The sequence below is a fragment of the Diabrotica undecimpunctata genome, chromosome 6 (genome assembly GCF_040954645.1).
Source record: "Diabrotica undecimpunctata isolate CICGRU chromosome 6, icDiaUnde3, whole genome shotgun sequence".
Classification (NCBI taxonomy): domain Eukaryota; kingdom Metazoa; phylum Arthropoda; class Insecta; order Coleoptera; family Chrysomelidae; genus Diabrotica; species Diabrotica undecimpunctata.
In genome coordinates, this window is record NC_092808.1 from 106,790,485 (window position 1) to 106,814,828 (window position 24,344).

The following is a 24,344-nucleotide window of genomic DNA, read 5'->3' on the forward strand; positions in this document are numbered from 1 at the left end:
GAATTCAAAAGAAATCAAAGAAGACATGAAAAAAATGGAACAGAAAATGGAAGAGAATTTAAAAGAAATCAAAGAAGACATAAAAAAATTGGAAGAGAATTCAAAAGAAGTCAAAGAAGACATGAAAAAAATGGAACAGAAATTGGAAGAGAATTATAGAAAATTAGAAAAGAAAATAGAAGATAATAATAATAAAATTGTAAAACAAATGGATAAAAAACTTGAAGCTGCAGAGAAAAAAGTAGCAAATGAAATAAAAAGTATACGGAATGACTACAAGAAACGGATAGACAATGAGAGGACAGAAGTAAAGAGGATTATTCAAGATAATAAGATAGATATAGAACAGAAAATAGAGTTACAGAAATGTAACTTAGAAGTAAAAATTAACGAAGACAGGAGAAACACAGAAGAAAAATTAGACGATATACAACAAAATATCCAAATAAATAGTAATCAAATAAGAAATGTGGAACAGAGAATAGATGATATTTCACAAATGAGAGACATAGGGAGACCTTACTTAAATTTAACAAATGAGACTGGGATTAAATTCTCTGGTAATATAAAAAATTTGCATCCTAGAGTATACATAAATAGTTTAAAACATAAATTAAGATTTGTGAATAATATTAATGATATTAAAGATTATATTAGAGTGACATTAAATGACAATGCAGCAACTTGGTTTGCTAGTATTGAAAATGATTTAGATAACTTTCAAACATTTGAAAATAAATTTTTAAATTATTATTGGGGTGAATTAGAGCAAGCAAAGTTTAGAGAAATTCTATATTTTGGAAAGTATAATCAAAATTTAAAATCAAATATGGTAGATTATGCATTGAAATTGATAACAGTTGCAAAATATTTAGAACCACCACTTAGAGAGGATGAAACAGTCTTAAATGTATCTAGACATTTTGATGCTGATGTTGTGCAAACCGTAACTGTACAAAATATTCAAACAATAGATAGTTTTATTAATTTTATTCAAAGAATACAAAGAGGCAATATGACAAGTAATAATAACAACAAAAAAAACAATAATAGCTTTCAATATAATAAAAATGATAATCACAAATATAGACAATCATATAACAATAACACTAGGTATGGTGATAATTTACAAAATTTTAATAATAATAACAGTAATCCAAATAGACAGAACTTTAATAATAATACTAGTTATAATAGACAAAATTTTAATAATAATACTAATTATAATAGACAACATTTTAATAACAGTACTAATAATAATAGGCAAGATTTTAACAATAGAAGAAATACAGAACGACCTAACTATAACAGACAGGTAAATTGTGTTCGAAGGAATAGAAGCTGCGAAGGCAGGGAACGAAGTAGTACAAGGCAGGAAAATGTGAGTAGAAGTCATAGTAGGGAAAGACATAGGACATCAGATCCAAATGGTCAGATACAATCTGACAATTCTAATAATCAAAATTTTGTGCAGTAAACTTTCTGAATTACAAGTTAGGCCATTGCTATTATGAAAAACCTTCTGAATTTATTTCTTTAGATGAAGAGAAAATTATTGAATCTATTAATTTAATTTATATAAATGCTTTGGCCAAAAATAAAATGATTAAAATTATGATAGATACTGGTTCAGAAAGTACTTTAGTCTCGGAGAATTTTATTTTTAATACATTAAAACTATCAGATATAATAAAGATCCCAAAAATTAAAATTATTGGTGCAAATAATAAGAAGTTGGGTGAAATTGATAAACTAGCCAATTTTAAAATTAATATTCTTAATAAAGAAATTAATATGCAAGGATTTATTGTCAAGGATTTATGTGTTGATATATTAATGGGAAATGATGAATTGGAAAAGAAGAAAGTAAAGATAGATTTTGAAAAAAAAATGGTAACTTTGGAAGGGCAAATAATTAAATTTATGCAGAAAGATGAGGTAGAAGAAGGAATAAGAGTTGATAGGATATTATTAAAAGAAAATAATGATGTTTATGAAGAAGAAATGTATTTTGATGATAGGGAAATGTCCCAGAAGAATGTAAAGAATAATTATTGTAGTGAATATTTAAGGAATGGAAATTTTAAGCAGATGGATGCCTACGAGGCGGAGTGCGTAAAATTGGAAGCAAGGAATAATGAGTACATAATGAAGAATAATTTTATTTGTAAAGAAGAAGATATGATAAAAGTTTTAAATTGCCCTGAAGAATATAAATCAATAGTCATTTCCATATTGCAGCAACACAAGGGACTTGTCAATAAAGAAAATAGAATTGCACAGAATTATATCCATAGTATAAGAGTTAAGGAGGAAAAAGATTTTAAAACAAAATCATACCCAATACCATATAAATACAGAGAAGAAGTAAACAAAACAATTAATAATATGTTAGAAGATGGGATCATTGAGAAGGCAGACACACGTTTTATTAACCCCATAGTAGTAGTACGAAAAAGATCAGGTGAAATCAGGTTATGTTTGGATGCAAGGAATATTAACAAGATTACTGAAAAGCAATTTGAAGCACCAATGAGTATAGATGGAATACTAGGAAGAATTACAGGAATGTCATTTTTCACTAAAATCGATTTACAGCATAGTTTTTGGTTAATACCTCTAGAAAGAAAAAGTAGACAGTATACAGGATTTCAGATAGATGGAGTAGTATATCAATTCAAAGTAGTACCATTTGGACTTCAATCATCTTGCAGTGCTCTATGTAGATGTCTTCATGATATTTTGGATCAATATGAACATTTTGTAATTCACTACATTGATGATATATTAATTTTTTCTAAAACAGCTGAAGATCATGAGAAACACCTAAAAATTATAATAAATAGATTAGACAAAGTTGGACTAAAAATAAATCAAGAAAAATGTACATTTTTTCAAAAAGAAGTCATATATCTAGGTTATAAACTTAACACTAAGGGAATCGAAATGGATCCAGAACGGACACAAGTCATTCAGGAATATAAAACACCACACAATTTAAGAACTTTAAGAGGATTTATTGGAATAATTAATTATTATAAAAGGATGATACCAGATCTAAGTATAAAAGAAATTCCATTACTTGAACTACTGAGAAAAGGTGTAAAATGGAGATGGGATCAGAGAAGAGAACTAGCATTCCAAGAAATTAAAAACATTTTTCTGTCAAACTTGAAAATATACTATCCTGACTACACACAGCCATTCATATTAAGAACAGATGCATCAATAGAGAGATTATCAGGGGTATTATTACAAATACATGATGGGGTCGAATACCCAATACAATTCATTTCAAGAATTACAAAGCCACATGAAAAGGGTTACTCAGTTTCAGAATTAGAACTAGCAAGTATAATACACTGTGTCACAAAATTAAGATTTTATTTGTTGGGTAATGAATTTACAATAGAAACAGATCACCAAGCTTTAACATCTATATTAAATAACAAATATGGAAACAGTAGAATACATCGGTGGAGTCTAATACTTAGTGAATACTGCTTTGAAATCAAATACATTTCTGGAAAATCCAATATAGTGGCAGATGCTTTATCAAGGTTAGAAAATACACCACAAAAAGGGCAGCGAACAATAAAAATTGGACTAAATCAATTAGTAGAAAGTACTGGATTATATTCTAAAGAAGAAATTATAAGAGATCAGATCAATTTGAGTGAAAAACAAAAAGTCCTTAGGAAAGATGGAGTATATTATAAAATAATAAATGGCATAGAAGTATATGTAATAACTAGAACTTTAGCAAAGAAAATATTGAAAAATTTACATAACGATTATATGCATATTGGTTCAAGAAAGCTATGGATGCTATTTAGGGACAATTATTTTGCAAAGAATGACATAAGTATAGCAAAAGAAATTACTACCCAATGCCCAATATGTCAACTAAACAAAGAAAAGAATTTCAAAAACCAGAACACATATAAATCTAATGTTGTATATGAAAAACTAAATACAGTTTCCATGGATTTTATTTCAAATTTAGTTCTCAGTCCAACAGGAAAAAAGCATATACTAGTGATAGTTGATTTATATACAAAATTTATTAAACTATATCCCTGCTCTAGAACAAATGTTAAAACATTAAAATTATATATTAATCAATTTTTCGAAGAAATAGGACCATTTAGAAATTGCATAATAGATAATGCTACATATTTTAACAACCAAAAATTTCGGACATTTTGTGAGAAAAAGGGAATCAACATTCATTTTACAAGTATCAGTATCCATAAATATAAAATATTTAAGGATACTGTGCCAAAATCAACACGAAACTTGGCAGCAACATATACCACAAGTAGAGTATTTTTTAAATAATACACATAATTTGAATACAGAGGAAGTACCAGAATATTTAATGTTTGGCCAAATAGGAAACAGAAAGTGGATTAGTGAATATAATCAGGATATGTTAGAACAAGTAATGCAGAAAGTGAATAACATATATCAGAAGACAAAATCGAAATATAAAAAAACCAATCACATTTCAAAAAGGAGACCTAGTGTTAATTCGTTCACTTAGAAAAAGTAATGTTAAAGAAAACCGTTGTAAGAAATTACAACCAATGTTTGAAGGTCCATATACAATTGAAAATCAGAATGGACTAAATAGTTATGTGTTAATAGATGCAGAGAACAGACTAAGAGGCATATTTCATATCAACGACATTTTTCAATATCATGAAGAGATTGAATAATGATTTCTATACCTTTAACACAAATATAATAACACTAATAACTTACTGATGTGTCCATTTTGTTCAATAGACTTGATTTGTTAAATGGTAGATGGTAGATTTCATTATTTTGAATCAATTTGACATCGTACTTGTTGAATTTTGTATATATGGAAATTAATTTGTACCCTAAAAATCATAATTTGGGGTTAGACACAAAATTGATACTATAATTGCTATAAAAATGTCTTTCTAATATAATAAAGTGGAAAAACTTACCAATTTATATTGATGAAGTTATTTTGAATGGAAATAATTCCTAGATTTTGTCTATAAACAAACAGAACACCATATCGATTATATTGTAATTAAGGTTATATTTTATTCTCTGATATCGCATCCATTGCCCCATTTGACATGACAGTTTGACCATAGAATAGCCGAACTGTGCTCCGTTGTTCTCTGTTTTGACATAGACAGCGAACAGGGATGTATTTAACACATTTTAAATAAAAAAAAAAAAAAAAAAAAAATTTGATTTATTAAATTTAATAAGGTATGAGAAAATTAATATTTAAAAAAATAATATGTAAATTATTTATTTTAAATATTATTTTTGGGGTATTGTAACGATTGGGGTTTATAGAAAATAATTTATAAGTTATATACTACATAATATTAGATATTTGGTTGTTTTAAATAAGTTATATACTAGAGAATTTAATAAAAATATATTTATGTGAGGGCATTTTTAATAAATTAGCATAATAATTGTAAAAAGTTGTATTTTAATATTGTAAATATATATAAGTGAGCCATGTGCTTAGGCAACCAAAAATACTCTCGGAGATTGACAGATATTTATACTCTGAAGTGACGTTTAAGAATATTTACAATATAAAGTGGGTTATAATAATATATTGTTTGAAATGTGTATTTTATTAAATTAGAATGTTAAGTTACTAATTTAATTATATATTCTGATCTGAAAAGCCTAAATGTAAACAAAATTATTAATAGAAAAGAATGGAATTCTCTGGATCTCCGGAGATGGCCATGTTTGCGAAATGGTTTGTTCCAGAAAATTCAGACATGTATTAAATAGAACTGAATAGAACATGATATCTTACGAGATGGTTCTAGAAATCCAAAAAAAAACATATAAATACCCGTGATTTGGATTCAAGAGGGCAGTTTTTGAAAGTTGTTAGTCAGAAAAGTTTTAGATAGTGCAGTCAGAAGAGTTTTTAAAAAGTTTTTAAGTTTTTTTAGTCAGAAGTCAAGCAGTTTATTATGAAAATTAGTTGGAGTCAGTGAATCAAGTACAAATAGTCAAAATGTTTAATATAGTGAGTTAAATGAAGATTAAAAATTATGCATATAATTTAATGCACATTTATAATTATACACAAATAATTATTGAAGATAAAAAAGGTATATTGGAAGAAATTAAATTATATTATGGTTGGAGATTAGTATAAATCAACTTATAATAATTGGATATTGGTATATTGAAAAGAAGAATAAATATAAATGCTGTTTGCTGGTTTGGTTGGTGGTGTATACATGCTGGTGAAGAAAAATATATCTTAAATTGGTAGAAGCTGATAATTGGAAAAAGAAATTTCACAAAAACAAGGATAACCGAAGTACGAAGACACTCAGTGGTGATTAGAATATATATAGTGGAAAACAGTTCATTTAGGCATTCAGTGAAAGAAAGGTACAAAATTTTGTTAATATAATTTAGTTAGTGTTATAACAATTTCAATTTTGAAGATAGTTTGTTTAAATTTAGATTGTCTATAGAATTTAATTAGTTTTGTATGAATATCAATTTAAAGATAGTTTATTTTAAATTTACATTGGCTAAGTTAGATATATATGTGTGTTTCATAATAGTTATAATAAAGATAATTTAAAAAAGTACTTACAAGCTAATTCTTTGAGAACCGCGATAAAAACCCTATAATATTAAAATTACTCATTGCTCATCATTCAAACAAAAAACACATCATAACAATATATATATATATATATACATACATACATACATATATATATATATATATATATATATATATATATATATATATACATACATACATATATATATATATATATATATATATATATATATATATATATATATATATATTCATGTTTATATCATTATTGCTTCCATATTATATACTGTTGCATTGAATGTTGCGTCCTTCGAGCTATTACGTCCGAATATTGGGCGCAATAAAACCATCCTGAATTTATGGACTTCCCGCTACTTCTATTTAAAAATGGCCCCTTAGTTAAATGCAGATTTCTATATTTTGTCATAGCCCAAAACGTCATAGCGCTCTCTAGTTAGATTTCTGAGATATTAAACTTCTTCTAAAAATCGGGAGACGCAATAATATTCTAAACCTGTAACCAAATGAATAATGTTAGTTCATCGAATTGACGGAAGTGGCGCGGTTATAATATACATATTTATCGTATACTTCGTTTCGTCTAGTACTTTATTGCGTCAAAATAGGATATATGGCAACGTTGCTGTTAGTATCTATTTTTAGAACAGAATCTTTCGACTTCGGTTTATTTCTCGTTGATGTTGATCCGTTGATGTGATGTTAATTTTAATATCAGCTTGTTCGTAGCGCTTATTGCGTCGTATATTTATTACCATGTCTAGAAGCAAGAAGATTCTTAAAATGTGTTATGTTAACCCTCAAATAGGTAAGTGAATTTCTTTGTCAATATTTTTATTAGAAGGAAAATATTTTTAATTATTTTTTCTTTTTGATTTCGAGATTATTTATTAAACTGTGCACTAAAAGAGGAAAATATATTAAAAATGTGTTTTGTTAATATTTTTTAATCATCAGTTAAAGAAGTTAAATAAACAACTTTGTTTAGTAAATCCTTAACGAAAGCAGTTACTGTTTTTATTTATTGAATAAATTTAGATAAACTTACCAACACAGCACCAAAATGACCACTTATAAGTTTCAATTATTGTAATACTTAATATACAGTGTGTACAAAAATACAGGTCATAAATTAAATCACATATTCTGGGACCAAAAATAGTTCGATTGAACCTAACTTACCTTGGTACAAATCTGCACATAAAAAAAATAAAAAAATTTATAGCCCTTTGAAGGTACAAAATGAGAATCGATTCTTTCCAATATATCGAAAACTATTGGAGATTTTTTATTGAAAATGGATATGTGGCACTCTTATGGAAGGAACATCTTAAAACAAAATAACAGTGTTTGTGCACCCCACACAAATTTTATGGGGGTTTTATTCCCTTAAACCTCTTTAATATTTATGTACGTTCCAATGGAATTATTATTGTGGTAGCATTAGTTAAACAAAATGTTTTTAAAACTTTTTTGCCTCTTAGTACTTTTTCGATAAGCCAGTTTTTATCGAAATATTTTGAGCATCTTTAAAATCCAACACGTATTTGTAAATGGTTACTTAAGTAAGACTGTATAGTGTGTCAAAGCCAAATTGAATAAATTCATTATTTCGTAAACCGGCGACTTTTAGGAAAAATCCCGAAACAGGTCGATTTTTATTTTTAAATTATGATTTTTGGCATGTGTATCATACTAGTGACCTCATCCATCTAGGCCTGATGACATAATCGATGATTTTTTAAATGAAAATAGGGTCGTGTGCTAGCTCATTTGAAAGGCTATTCAGTTCTCTATTCAGTCATATAAACATTAACATAATTATTTATTCAGGGTGTCCAAAAGGTTAGAAAACATAAAAAATGATTATTTAAGAAATAAGCATTGCTTTCCGCTTAAATTCAATTTTCAATTTGCCACCCGCCTGCCTCTTTGGCAAAATATCTCGATTAAAACTGGCTTATCGAAAAAGTACTAAGAGGCAAAAAAGTTTTAAAAACATTTTGTTTAACTAATGGTACCACAATAATAATTGAATTGGAACGTAGACAAATATTTGGGGGGTTTAAGGGAACAACACCCCCATAAAATGTTTATGGAGTGCACAAATTTCATGTGTTATTTTTTTTAAAGATGTTCCTGCCATAAGAATGCCACATGTCCATTTTCAATAAAAAATCTCTAATAGTTTTCGATATATTGGAAAAAATCGATTTTCATTTTGTAAATTAAAAGGGCTATAACTTTTTTTGTGTGCACATTTGTACTAACATAAGTTAGGTTCAGTCGAACTATTTTTGGTCTCAGAATATGTGATTTAATTTATGATCTGTATTTTTGGTCACACCCTGTATAATTTCAAAGGAATAATGTATTACCATACTACAATAAAATCTCCGCATTTGTCAGGAAACTATCTCAAATCAGTAAATTGTAGGCAGTAGTCATTTACAACAAAAATTTGTTTATCTTTATTGGAAACAGACAGAGTAACTGCTTATATTTACTGTGTCCATTCCTGTACTTAGTTAAATAAGCTACTCGCTCTGGATAATCTAAAGCATATGAGTATGATTTGATCGTCCCCCAAATTTAAAACACAGTAAAGAAAATTTGAGTATCTGCCTTGAAAAACAAACTACATATTGATATCTGATAAACTAAAGCTGATGTGTCACTCAACATTACACAGATAATCTATATTTTTTTGAAACAATAAAAAGGCTTTTTCTAGCACATGTAAAATATTTTGTGATAAGTTTCAGATATGGAGGAACCTACTTCTTGTAATATTACAGAAAAACAAAACTGTTCCTTAAATCACGAGCTATCACCATCGCCTCAAGCTTCTTTCTGTAGCAAATCAACTTGGAGCGAATCGTTAATGAAGAACTCTTCAAACAATGAAGGAGAGGTAAGATTTCAGACTTTAAAAAAGTCTACGTCCTAAACAGTTATAGAGAGTGATACTTATAAAAGAAATTTTTTTGATATAATTATTCAAACACTTGTAACAAAATATTCTTATTTTTATAGATAATGAATAAACTTCGAGAAAAAAACGAAACCTCTGATAAAAAAATAGTTATACAAGAAATTGTCATAATTGAAGCACCGTGTAGGCCATTAACTGCTGATTGTTCAGACTACAAGGGAATACAAGAAAACGAAAGGGATAAAGAAAACAGACACGGTGAAAATCAGAAAGAGGTAAATAAAAATAATCAGACGTCAGAATATTGTAATATCAAATTCCTCGTTTTATCTATCAAACCGATAATGAATTACACTGTATTGATGCTGTAATTTTCAGGCAGAAAATGATGACTTTTTATCTTTGACACCAGAGGATCCTTTTGATGCTACTGATAATGACGGTTCACTATATGACCCTTCAAGTGATATGGTAAGTATTAAATTTTTTGGCTGTTTCCTAATACATTTTTAATTTTATTTTTTTCCTCCTTGTTATTGCATTATTGTGCATTGTAAATTTTAACCAGTACTTACGTTTTGATGCACATAATTAATATGGATTATTTTACAAAACATAACGTACCAAAATCATATTGGTGACTTGATGGGCTTAAACTCTGGTTTGCAGCACTAATTATTTTATAATGTAATGGTAACGGAACACAATCTTTTGTTGGCAAATCAATTCATTATCACTATTAGTACAGTGAAACCTGTGTTAACGGCCACCTGTACTAGCCGGCCAATTTCAAAGTTCCACAAACCAAAATTTGTGGACTATAAAACATGGTATTAGCAGCCACCTTTTTATATCGGCCAATAGTTCTGTCATTTTTAGTGACCGTTATTGACAGGTTTTACTGTATTACCATTATCCAGATTTAGCCATGCAGCTCTCACTCCATCTAAGGGAAAAATTGACTCACCCCAGATACCTACGGTATCAATAGCATTGATCTCTGATGAGACTCTTTCCGTGTTATCGAGCCCTACTTAGGTGACTTGGGGTATGCTGGAGTATCTCCCAAAAATTTTCGTACACATCTGGCCGTCGTGAGTAATAAAGGTGTTTATTTATACCCAGCCATTATATGTTTTCGGAGAAGTTCTTCGGAATGATTCCAGCAGTAGATATAATAATATATATCGTCTGGGTACTTTGCATTCTCCATTGTCTTCGTATTTGAATTTACAGATCTCTGTACTTGGCGATATTTTCAGTAAATTTATTACATAGATTATTGCTGTTATCCCCACATCACCATAGTGTTGTTTGCCTTGTTAATTGATTAACTAGTACGAGATTTGTTCTATTATGTGTACCATCTGTGATTACTGTTCGGTCCCAGTGTAGCTTGTAGTCAGTTGTCATTCTCAAGCATACTCTCAGGGACTTATCTCCGTTTGGAGAAATCCTAGCTGATAGCTATCTCTTGATTAGAGATATAACCGGGATAAATTTCCCGGGAATGTAGTTTTCGATAGAACACCTTCTCAGGATTCTCTAAAAGTACATTGTCACATTTTAGGTTGTTACTAACTTTGTACCTCCTTAGTCGTCCTGAACAAAGTACAGTTTTTGTTTTAATGTATCCAGACACTGTTGGGCTGTGTTATATTCTGGATAATATCTGGAGTGTCTTGCAGTACTTAGCGTTATTTCATCAGCTCGCCTAATAACTTTTCTACTTGTTACTCCTCGTATATATTCTGTGACTTGACCAATATCGCTACGCAGTAATTCAATCTTCCCAAGCAGTATTTTTGCCAGGGTGTAATTCTGTTACCTGTCCTTCCGTTATTAGTACCCCGTCGTGTTCTGATCATAATGCCCATTACATTAGAAATTACTGTTTTTGCACAGTATATAAACATATGCAAATATTTTATCAGTCTTTACAATTTGTAACAGCACACCTCATTATTAATATTTATTTATTCTTCATAATATTAATACTATTACGAACTGTATGTACCTATGTAGCTATGAACGAACCTATGTAGCTTTAATTTATTTTGATAACAATCTATGGCTTGGTGTGTGCTCTTTTTCTTAGCGATATAGAATATCTTTATGCCCCATTTACTTTGTAAAGTACAAAGATATTTATTCAGTAGATAACTCATACTGAACAAAATTATTTGACGGATTGCTTGAATAAAGCTTGTATATAATTTAATTCTATATTTTTTTATTATAGGAGAATGGTTCAGATAACAGCAGTGCTACAAACTTAAGTCAAAAAAATCTCAGGATTCTCACAGAACCGTGTACGAACAACCAGTTAACCCATGAAGTGAAAGATATTTCAGCACTCGATGCAACGTTAACTGAGGTACAAGAAGATCTACACTTTTCCAATAAACAAAAGTGTAGAAACACTGGTAATCTCAAACCTCCTTATAAAAGAAAACCAGATTATTGTTACTACTGTGAAACGGAAGTTCTTAATTTTGGTCGCCATATTATAAGGAACCATTCTATGGAACTCGATGTGGCTGAAATTATCTCCAAACCAATCAGATCACGAGAAAGAAGAAGTCTGTTTGATAAACTCAGAAGAAAAGGAAATTTTTTAGCGGATGGGGGAAACTGTTTCAAGGCTGTTAGACAGACTTATGTACCAGATCGGGTTCTCATTCCTTGTGACAATTGTTTAGGATTTTTCTCTTCAAAACTATTATACCGACATAGAAAAAATTGTGGAAATAGAAGCAATCAAGAGAGGGCACAATTTGCTGGCCAATCAAAAATGTTTCCCAATATTAAAATTGATCATCGACTAAAAGAAGAAGTGTTTCCTAGGATGAGAGCGGACAAGATTTCAATGGAAGCTAAGAACGACTTTCTAATTCGTGCATTTGGAACCCGCTATTTGAAGACGCACAGAGAAAAGCATTTTATAGCAGTTACATCACGCAAAATGAGGGAACTGTCAAAAATACTTATAGAAATGAGAAAAATAGACCCATCTATATCCACTATGTTTTCAGCACTGCGACCAAAGTATTTTGATGCCTTTGTTGAAGCCACAAAACGAATAGCCTGTTATGATCCTGAAAAAGACATTTACTTGTCTCCAACTTTTGCCATGAATATAGTGAGATCACTCAAACAATGTTGCGATATTGCAATCACTTTTGCCTATAAGAAACAAACTGCATACTTATCTGTTTCAACTGCAACAATTGAGGCAGAACTTAAAACCTTAATTCATCTATTTGAAACAAACTGGAGTTTTGAGGTCTCATCCCAAGCAGCTAATAATTTAAATCTTAACAAATGGAATAAGGTCACAATAGTTCCACTAGCAAATGATCTAAAATTGCTAAGATCCCATTTAGTTAAACTTGCTGACGATGCAACGAAAATTCTGCAGAATTATTTAAATGACGCTACAGTTGAAAATGCACCTCAAAAGACTGACTCCGAAAATATACTAAAATTAGAAGATATTAAAGCGTTTAACAATCTCATTGAATCCGTATACTGTAGAGTAATTTTGCTAAACAGAAAACGTTCTGGAGAATTACAGAGAATGTACTTTCACACTTATGTTAACTCTATCGGAAATGAAAAATATGAAGAGTTTCAAAAAGCAGTTTCACCTTCTGAAAAAATATTATTAAGTTCAATGAAGAGAGTAGTCATTAGAGGTAAAAGGGGCAGGGGTGTTCCAGTTTTATTCAACCTCGAGGTACAAAATCATATCGATATTTTGCTTGCGGTTAGAAATGCATTTGTACCAAGGGATAATCCTTACCTATTTGCTCCTGCTAAATCTTCTTCACATTTAATCGGTTACAAAATATTAGGAAAGCACGCAAAATTATCCGGTGCGAAAAATGCTACTTCTATAACATCAACTCGTTTGCGTAAGCATCTGGCAACTTTGTCACAATTATTAAATTTATCTGATGGAGAGATTGAGCAATTAGCTACTTTCATGGGACATACGCCCGGTGTGCATAGAAATTCCTACAGACTGCCAGATGATATTTACCAAACTACTAAAATAGCGAAACTGTTGATGGTAATGGAAAATGGAACAGCCAACAATTATAAAGGGAAATCTTTAGACGAAGTGGAAATTGATATGGACAAAAATCTGTTCGAAGATAACTTTTCTGAAAGCGATGATGATGATGACGATGAGTTAAAGTGTTTGCTGCAAGATGATAATGTACCATCAACTAGTCAAATAGAGAATACCGTTTCTCCAACGAAAGAAAATGAAACATTTAAAAATAAGACTGCGCGGAAACTAGTGCCATGGACTGAAAGACAAAAGTCTGTCACTGTAAACTTTTTCAAAAATCATATCAAATCTAGACGGCCTCCAAAAAAAAGGGAGTGTGAAGAACTAAAGAATCAATTTCCTGAGCTATTAAACAATAAAAACTGGTTAAAGATTAAAGTGTTTATACAAAATAGATATTGCAAACATACAAATTAACGTATGTTTTTTTATTAAATTTTGGGTTTTAAGTCATTTTAAGAATGATTGTTTATTTAAAAGAATAAAAGTTTTGTATTTTAAATAATTTTTAATTTTATCTTAACCAATAAAAACTAGAAAATATTTTATTATCGTTTTATTAATGCTCCTATCAAATAAATCCCAATTTATTCACTAGGACCTAATTTAAATGCATTGAGTAACCAAAGTTAAAAAGTCCATATAAAGCATCTACAACAGATTCCACTTGTAGGAATCTAAATTTAACTCATGACTCATGAATGAACAGGTGTTTAAACATTTTGTGGAAAGTAAGTGTGGCAACACTGTAATGACGCAATAATATATAATATACGCTAAATTGGAGCTAATAAAGTGAGATACCTAAAGGAGTTAGCAATATTTGCAAATTGAATGAAAATTTGAATTAAAAAAAAATATTTTATAAAAACCAAAATTAGCAGCCCTTATTAATAAACAGTTTATAACAAATATTCACTATCGAATCGAACGTAACTCATCGTCATCAAGGAGACGCAAGAAGGTGCAAGTACGAAAAGACGCGACATTGTTGGAAAGATGTATATATATATATATATATATATATATATATATATATATATATATATATATATATATATATATATATATATATATATATATATATATATATATATATATATCGATAAAAATATTCAAATATTACTAATATTATTCATTTTCTTCCTTAAAAGCATGTTCGTTAACCGGCAAATCTCAAAATTATATACGATTTTGAGGAATGTTGAGGCTTTTAATTTGGATATAAGATTATTTTTTCTATCTGTTACACCACGACATGTATTACGAATCTGTGGCCTCGTTAGCGTATCTCATTATAAAAATATCTTTTAAATCAATAAAATCATTTTTGCACAGATCACAGTTAGCAAGATTTTCTACATCAGCTTTATGAGATGTGGCTTTTTTGTGTATTTCAAATGCTTCGCAGTCCCAGCATTCTTCATTTCCTAGATTGGCAAAGGATATATTTGGATCATTAGACACACTTTTTCTGTATAATTCGTAAGAAAAATCTATATTTGAATATTATAGTCTAAAATATTTGTACAAGAGTGTAATGTTCACATCACTGGGAAGGTATTTTCTATAAGGAGAGTGCTCTCTTCTGTATGTCGCCAAAAGAAATATCTTACAAACACACACCTCTTCGGCTTTCTCTGATGTTAGTATACTTATACTATATTTTACGCAGCTCAAAACAAACTGTTTTTGGTGTTCTTTTTCCAATAGCCAGTATTGTGTATTAATGTTTTTTGCCTAGTATACAAAATTTTTTCAGCGCTTACATGACTTTTTAACTTCATGTAAGTTCTTATGTAACTCTTTCTTTTTCGTTTCTTCCTTTTGACAAGTGGTTCTTCAATTTTTTTTCTCTTCTTATTTTCACAGTTTTTGTATACTGTTTACTTTCAGCTTTATCACCTGCTTTGTTTATAATTGTGAGCTGTAAAATTAATATCTCGAATGAAATCCTGAACGAAGTTAAATTCGTTTTCTTCTGGTTCTATATCGAATGGGTTCTCTTGCGTTCTTCTAGTTCGATAATTGAATATCTTTAATTACTTAAGTTTTCCTGATTAGCACTTGCAAGGGCTAGCAATACGTTGGACAATATCTGTATGTTTTTACCAGAGAAAATATTTTGATAAGATTCGTAACTAGAATCTGACTCACTTCCATTTATATTATTGTCGAATTCATTGGACGGCACAGGTACATAATCTAGATAATTCTCAATTTTGGCTAAATACAATAGGTTTACATCTATCGCTGTTCCCGCTAAGTGACACTGCATTGCTTCTACCAAAGAATATAGACGCATATGCGTCTATATTTTTTGCTACTACTACAAACAATAATTACAGTCAGTTATTGCTTTATGGGTAATACCTATGGTAACATTATTTAACTTACCCTTCATCCATTTCCCACAATATATATATTTACTTAAAATACAAAAAACATGAGAATGCACCCAATGTCTGGCAATAACAAATACCTTTTATAATTAGTTATTTGAAGTTATATTACATACATGCTTCTGTCATACTACGCAAAATTTTCCTAACTGATGCTGCTCAGTATGAAAAGCTCGCTTAAATAGTCCGAACTGCATTTTTAAAGTTAAAACGGACAATTTTTGTTAGTATATGTGAGATAGGACAATTTATGTTAGTGAACATGGCTTTTTAGTCAGTTAGGACAAACCATTTAAGGCACTAAATACGCTTATATGACAATTTCATTTTGTACATACATAGATAATCTGTTTACGCATGCCGTGAGCCAATAAAGTCAATTTACCAAATTTTGCAGATAGGACCTTTCATGTTAGGACGGCAGTATATTTGGTCTGAAACAGAATTTAAACATTAGAAATGTGGATTTATAAACGGATGCTGAAGATACCTTGGACAAGCACGAAAAGAGTACTAATGAGGGTCAACAAAGATAGAGAATTTCTAAGGACTGTTAAACACTGGAAAATGTCTTATCTGGGACATATAGTAAGGGGAAATCGATATAGAATACTACAACTGATCCTTAAAAGTAAATAGAAGAGCGTAGAGATGTAGGAATAAAACGGGTTTCGTGGTTAAAAAACATTCGTTAATGGACTCAGATATCAAATGCAGAACAATTATTCCATGTGACAGAAGATCGAGAAGCCTTCGCAATGGTGATTGCCAACTTCAGATAATTATGATACGGCACGTAAAGAAGTACAATAGGTGGTATCTAATTATTATCTTTCATTTCAAAGTGGTTCAACTAACCATTCTCCGTACATCAACAGATGGCGTGAGTTGAAAAGTTAAGTTAGACCGTGTAAACATTTCATGTGATTTTCTTTTTTTTTTTTTAAATGTGACCTGAGTGATAGTTGCGCCAGTGTGCAGTCTGATATTTTACGTTTTTTCGATATCCTTCGCGTCGTTGTGCAACCAATCAAGGAATAGAATCGAACAGAACCTGTGAGAGATGCACACCCCTTAGAAAATGACATATAGGTGTTACAATTCATTGGGGTGAGGGGATTGATCCGAGTAGATCAGGAACCACTTTACCTCGCCCCAATGCTCCAGACCATCCTCTACCCTACGAAAGTACGCTGATGTGCTATAGAGGTTACAAATCGGCAAAATGCTTGTCACAGGAAAGTCCGGGGTACAAGGACGTAAATAGTGGTACGTCATTCATTAAACTTTAAAAAGTCTATTTGTTGGAATATAAGGTTAGAGCTACGCCTCGATATGCTTCGGTGTAACGTGTTCTCTACTCTTCTTTATGGCATGGAGACGAGGAGACTAAAAGAAGTATCTATATGTAAATAAATTGGCCGCGTTTGAATTTTGGTATTACAGAAGAATCCTACTAATCTGAAATCAAATAGTGTCAAACGTGGAACTAACTAAAAGGATAGGAAATAAAGCAGAAACAAATTGATTATGAAAACACTAAAACTAGAGTACTTAGTACATGTATGATGAGAGGGGAAAATATTCAATATTAAAATTCATTTTGTCAGTCAAAATTCAAGTATATTGTAGAACATCCTGCCTTAAGAACCCGAAGGAATGGTTTGAATGCAGTAGCGCATAATTATTTAGAGCGTCGGCGTCGGTCAGCAAGATCCGCATAGCCGTAATAATTTCCAACCTTCATGGAACTTAAAGAAGAGAGGTAAAATGACCCTAAGGATAAAAATCAGGAAATAAGTTATTTTCGGTAGATCAGTAAATGAACTACCGAATCGGTCTAACAGCAACAGCCGAAAAAAAGGTAAAGGTTGTTTTTACCACCTCTGCAACTGTCGGTCACCGAACATTACGCCGACGACTCATTCTTCGGTCCGCTTTCGGTTCAGCTAGTTCCAAGAGACACTACTAGAAAACTGCAGCTTTAGGGATAGTGAGAGCAGCATAGCGTAATTCTAAATATTAATTATTAATATTATTATTGTGAAACAGAAAAAAACTTACCTATTATGGCACCCACATTAATACCACTTGAGGCTTTGCTCTGTAAAACTTTTCCAGTCTCCAACAATTTGCACGCTTCTGGTATAACGTATATAAATTTTTTGAAACAAATTCCGTTCTAGATAAATTAAATAATTAATGAATTAAAAAAACATTAAAATCATTTTTTGTATTTTTTTCTTACCTCGGTAGAATTCTTCCGAACATTATCGTTACATTTTAATTCAACTATGGTCTGAAAGTAATCCCGTTTACCTAAAATACAAATTATAAATAATATAAAATAGTCATAAAGTCAAGAATATTAAGTAGTTAAAATATAGTACAGTAATCCCTCTTCAACCGCGGGGGTTACGTTCCGAAAAGAAGAACGTGGTGGGCGAAACCGTGGTTTGCGAGGGATCCACGATCCAAAGAAGAATATGAAATATAATCCCAATTAGGATACGTATATAGGTACATAATATAGATATACGATGAAACAATAAAAAAAAAGCAGTTAGATAGTCATATTTAATAAATCTATACCTAGGTGTTCATATTACGAGTATAAAATGCTTTTAAAACTTCATTTTTTAAAATATGACATGATGGTTGACTGCTTTATTTTCTTCCTAATTTCCTTTTGCACTTCTTTGTACGGTGCCAATAAGCCTTCTAAGCCATTCTTGAATTTCAAACTCTTTTTCATAGAAGAATCCACGTCAAAAACCATATCGTGGTTTTTGAGCAGATGATTATATCGTATGTATGTTGCTTAAAGTGAAGGACGTGATTACTTCTTCTGAGTTATCATCTTCATCGCTTTCTTTATTATTTTCCAGTATTTCAAGGAGCTCCTGTTCTGTAAGTTCACGGTCATTGGCGGCTAGAACTTCTTTATAAATTACCTGACTGCAGATTTTCAAAACCTCCATGAACGAAACGAAACATGTATTTCGTGCATCACTTGTATAATATCATTGACTTCCTTTGTTTTATGGGGCACTGCTGAGGTTACCATAACAACTTCTGGCAATAGTTTTTTCAACACGCATTTATAGTTGATGGGCGTATTTTATCAGTGGCTTCTTTGATAATAGTTACATAGTGGGAAATATTACATTGTCTCCAACTATCGGTAACGGTTAATAAAAGATCTAGTTCCATACGGTCGAAGATACGGCTGAATGTGCGCTTTATTTAATACTGTTTAAATACAGGTATTATTCTCTGATCCAAAGGCTGTACAAGCAAAGAAGTATTGGGAGGTAGAAAGATCATTGTCGATAAGAAGTGCTTTAAACTGTAGCGATTTTGATGTTAAATATTGCTTAACGCTAGGTACAAAACAATTCGTAAACAATATTGCCGTAACCTACACTTTTTGATTTGCCCTCTAAAATACTGGTAGTTCGTTTTTATTTTTATGTTTAAGAGGCCGTGGATTTAGAGACTTATAAATCTGCATTAGTTTTACCATATGATCACTTGACGCGTTACAACAAAATAAAACAGTTAACCTATCCTTTGCTGCTTTAAAGCCTGGTGCAGATTTCTCACTTTCCGATATGAAGGTACGAGCAGGCATTTTTTTTTCCAAAAAATGGCTATTTCGTGGGCGTTAAAAAATTGCCCCGGCTTATATTTCTCCCTTTCTATGAGTTCTGTAAGTTTAGCTGGATACTGGTTCGCCGCGTCTTGGTCTGCTGAGGCTGATTCTCACTCGATTTTGACGCTATGAAAAGAAACTCTTTTTTTAAATCTTTCGAATCATCTGTTACTTGCTTGAAAACTAGAAGATTCGTTGCCGCCTTTGTATTATCGTAAAGACGAAGAGCATTTTTTTGTATCATTCGTGTGCTAATTGGCATCCTCTTTTTTGTTTGACCTTCGATCCAAAGGGTCAGTGCTTTTTCCATTTTTCCAAGGGTTGAGATCGCAAAAAAGAAGTTTCTTTGTTGCTGGAACTAGTGCCATACAAAACACTGGAACGAATGGTTTTCTCACTCTACTATGTACATTAAAACGAGAACAAGTATTGTATAATTGCTGTTACCGTACGCGAAATGCGAAGAAGTAGATTATGTATGTACATATCTATGAAATACCTCTATTAAATGTGACGCATAGGAGTGATATCATCGGACGCCAGTGAATTACCATGTAGACTGTATAGAGTGGAGCATGCGTCAAAAGTCGATTGGGCGGATGTCGAAACCGCGGATAAGCGAAACCGCGGTTGATGGGTCCGCGGATAAACGAGGGATTACTGTAAGTCGTTAGTGTGTTACTGTGTTGTTTTTGGATACAAATTTGTCATATTATAACATATTTTAAAATACATTTTTTACAGCTATTTAAATACAAAAGACAAAAATAGGGTCGATACTGCCGATCATTGTTTGAGGCAATATTTCAATTGAAGCCGTTCTCACTTCATCGATATTTTGAACAACCGGGATTCTTGACCTAATCTTCTCCATAGCATATCTCAGATATTTTAAATTGGGTTTTAAGTCTGCCCTCTTGGGTAAGGAGGTAATTTGCTACAATATGTAAACAGAAAGCTATCACATGGTATTGCGTAATGTTAGTAATGTACCGATTTGAAGTTAAAATTCCGCCATCAGTCAACACCAGCTCTGTGCGTGCCCCTAAATATATGCCAGCCCACACCGGAATTTAGCTTCATTTTGTTCCCTTGGGCGTCGGTATACTCTCCCCCAATAGAGTTTACGCAGATGCGGCTCCCATCCGTAAACAAAATTAAACAACAATCATCATCATTCCAATTTTACTCCTACTCGCTAATGTCTCTGAAGTTTTGTGACTTCTTTTAATCTGTACGTCAAACCAGCTTCTTTAAGTGTTCTATTGTACACTAACGTATTTTAGTTCCAAGAATTTCTTCCAATTCGTTTCTTATTCTCATATCAGTTTGACACCTGTTTCTGAGTGCAAAAAGTTTTACAAATACTAGAAAGTACTAGAAACCTCGAAAATAACATTTATTACAATTATAGAGCTAAAACCGTAGAGAAAGCAAAGAAGACAGTAAATTCAGTAACTAAGGTGAAGCCTAATATACGTGTATTTCAAACAAGAAAGCTAAATATATTAAAAACTACATGCCACTGAAATACCAACCCCCCTTATCAGGATTCTTCAAATTCTATAGTGACAGTGTATCCCTCATTATTTCCTGAAATAATTTGGGAGCCTGATATTTGTATTTTGTATGATCTCCATTCTTTGGTTTGTTTATTTTATCTTTCCATATTTTACCTCTCAATAAGTTCATAAGTCCCATCTCATCTTAGGTCGGTTTTTTTCTTTCAGTACCCTGTCCGATTATCGAACGTTTGCGATCATATTGGCAATAATAACTTTGTTTACTGCGGCTCTAAATAAATTAGCGGTGGTCTATTGATACCATTCTCCGAGATTTCAGAGCCAGGATGTTCTTCTCCGGCCTGGGCCTCTCCTTCCGGAGAGTCTTACCCTGTATTATGAGGTGTCGAAGGTTATACCTCTCTGGATGTCTCATTAGATGATCGAAATATTGTAACTTTCGAATTTTTATCGTTTTTGTTATTTCTGTGCTCTTTTTCATTCCATATAAAACTATTTCATTTCTTATTCGATCAACCCAACTTATCCGCAATGCTCGTCGATAAATCCACATCTCAAACGCCTCCCAATTTTTTTTATTAATGTCTCTGTAAGGGTCCAGATCTCCATACCATACAGCAATGTGGAGAATATGTAGCAGCGTATTAATCTGATTTTAAGGTTTAACGTAATATCTCTATTAATTAGAATTTTCTTTAATTTATAGAAGGCGGCTCTGGCTTTTTCAATGCGTATTCTTATTTCTTTATTTATATCCCAGTTATCGTTAACGTTTGCGCCCAAATAAGTAATATTGTGGATTCTTTCTAACTCTATTTAAGTTTTAGCCCATATTCTTTACATGCTTCGGTTACTCTGTTTATAAGTCGTTGCAGGTCTTCTTCATTGGAGGCAATAAGTACCATGTCGTCTGCATATCTGAGATTGTTGACATTAATTCCCTTGATTTTAATGCCTGTATCTTCAGCTAAGACTTCCTTGAAAATTAATTCGGAGTAGATATTAAAAAGTAGAGGCGATAGAATACATCCTTGCCTCACTCCACGTCGTATTTCCACTGCTTCCGTCGTGTTGTGTCCAATTTGTGTGTTTGCACATTGATGCCAGCGAATACAAATTTTTGATAATACGGACGTCTCGGTCATCTATTCCCACCTGTTGCAAGACACCTATAAGTTTGTCATGGTTTACTCGGTCAAAGGCCTTTTCGAAATCGATAAAATACACCGATTGTTCGATATCCCTACATATTTAAACCATGACCTGCAAACTGAAGAGTGCTTCTCTGGTTCCAAGGTTGTTTCTAAAACCAAATTGTGTTTCACTTAGTTGTACTTCTATTTTGTTGTAAATTTCCATATTTTACCTCTCAATACGTCCACAAGTCCCATCTCATCTTAGGTCGGTTTTGTCGATTAACAATCGGTATCCATTTAAGTTATTTGTATTTTAGGCTCCTTTGTTCTTTCGTTATACATGATAACAGCATCTTAATCCGTATTCTTCAGTTATCTCTACATCTCTGCTTTATACTTTCATCTGATTTCTGATTTAATATAGTTTTATAGATCTAGCTTAAAAATTATCTATATCTATCGGTTTAAAATGCGATTCATTCGATCAAACACTCTCAGGTTTTTTTATTTTGTTAATAATAAAGTCTTCCACTCCGTACGTTATAATGGATCTAACTGCATTTATTAAACTTCACCGTCTTTATACATATAATACACAGACTTTATTATCATAGTTATTCGCATACTCCTGCATTATCACTGTTAATAACCATCATTTCCAGGTATTTATTTATCCACACAAATTTTTCCCTCCATTAACTTAGTAAATAATATGTTCTGAAGACTCCAGTTATTAATTAGTAGGGTTTTATATGGATTTATTCATAATTCATTCTTTAACTCCTAATTTACTTATTACAACTTCAGTGTAAATTAAACAGACACCCCATTGCCCTCCCTTAGCAATGTACTGAATTGGAATCTCTAGATACCTTTCATTTGGGACAAATGAAAGAACAACTTTCAAAATCCTTGCCTCAAATCGACCAATTGTCGTTTATCACGTTTGTAGGAATATCCATCTAGCCTTCCCTTAGATATACAATCCGTATTGAAACTTACACCTTACTTACTTACCGTAAAAAGAATACAATTTTTAAATATTAAAAAAAAACTATTATATTTATAGGTCAAACTGGCAACAGGTGTAGGTTTTCAAAAACTTGATAGTGGTAAATTTTTATTAAAATCAGCTATAGTTGAAATTCAATAGGATTGTCAGGGCAGACATTTTGTAGTTCTGTAGTTCATAAACACTTGATGGTAAGCGGCTACATATTTATTTATTTATTAGAACACAAATTCACTTCTCAATTATCATTTTGCCGATTACATCTGATGGAAGCCCGAACTGGATAAAGTAGACTCATCTTGTTGTGAAATTTATTATTTAGTACCGCATGGAGCTTATCATCAGTGCCGTTGAGTTATACCTGAATACCAAGAGAGGGACAGGCGGACACCGTTATCTTTTTCGAAAGTCATATTCTTATTGTAATACGGCAATATTGTGAAAATTCGCCGTCAAATAGTGTAACGAAATAAATATTAAAATCAGGTGGCCGGAAGTATTTCATGAGCGCACAGTCGGGTAACATGGCATAAAACCAATGTACAGTACATCTGTTGATAAAGAGGATAGAAGGAGGAGGTTATCTGTGAGAGGAAAACAAAAGATAAAATCGGTTTATAAGACATTACGTAGACGAAAAAATATGTTTATAGAGGACGTAGCTGCATTGTGCAAAAATTGTATTGGAAGATATTACGAAAAGTATAATCCGAAGAAAAGTTCATGGATTTTATTTTAGTAAAAAATTCGTAATTTTAATTAGACGTCTTGGAAAAAAAATTATTATATCGACGTAACGTTGAATGATGGTCATATGAAATCCAAAGTATGACACGACTTAAATATTGAAAGTTTACGACAGGCTTTTAATGAGTGACTTTTAATCGGCTTAAAATCACCTTCGAGCTAAGGAAGATGTCTCATTAATACGCACATAGTAAGTGATTCAGGTTTCTTACAAGTTGGTTTAAATGT

At 31.4% G+C, this 24,344-nt stretch overlaps 2 protein-coding genes and 1 long non-coding RNA gene across 3 annotated transcripts in view; 2 read left to right on the forward strand and 1 right to left on the reverse strand.

Moving 5' to 3' along the window:
* The window catches only part of LOC140443696 (uncharacterized), a 70,119-nt gene that overhangs the window by 43,746 nt on the left and 2,029 nt on the right, over positions 1-24,344 (forward strand). The window lies entirely within an intron of this gene.
* Lerp (lysosomal enzyme receptor protein) overlaps positions 1-24,344 on the reverse strand; it is a 199,799-nt gene that overhangs the window by 30,845 nt on the left and 144,610 nt on the right. Inside the window, exons 16-17 of the mRNA XM_072535074.1 lie at positions 18,292-18,362; positions 18,108-18,225 (exon numbers count right to left, since the gene is read on the reverse strand). Of these exons, the coding sequence (XP_072391175.1) occupies positions 18,108-18,225; positions 18,292-18,362 (189 nt within the window). The remainder of the gene's footprint in view (positions 1-18,107; positions 18,226-18,291; positions 18,363-24,344) is intronic.
* On the forward strand, positions 6,938-14,058 carry LOC140443183 (uncharacterized). Its single transcript, XM_072534284.1, has 5 exons — positions 6,938-7,433; positions 9,391-9,539; positions 9,662-9,835; positions 9,939-10,031; positions 11,803-14,058. Exons 1-5 carry the CDS (start codon positions 7,382-7,384, stop codon positions 14,056-14,058), a joined length of 2,724 nt encoding a protein of 907 aa, XP_072390385.1. The 5' UTR covers positions 6,938-7,381.

Coding starts and splice junctions, on each gene's coding strand:
- LOC140443183 (XM_072534284.1), top strand. CDS start 7,382: ATGTCTAGAAGCAAGAAGATTCTTAAAATGTGTTATGTTAACCCTCAA. Junction 9,540..9,661: donor CTTCAAACAATGAAGGAGAG/GTAAGATTTCAG, acceptor TTATTTTTATAG/ATAATGAATAAACTTCGAGA. Junction 10,032..11,802: donor ATGACCCTTCAAGTGATATG/GTAAGTATTAAA, acceptor TTTTTATTATAG/GAGAATGGTTCAGATAACAG.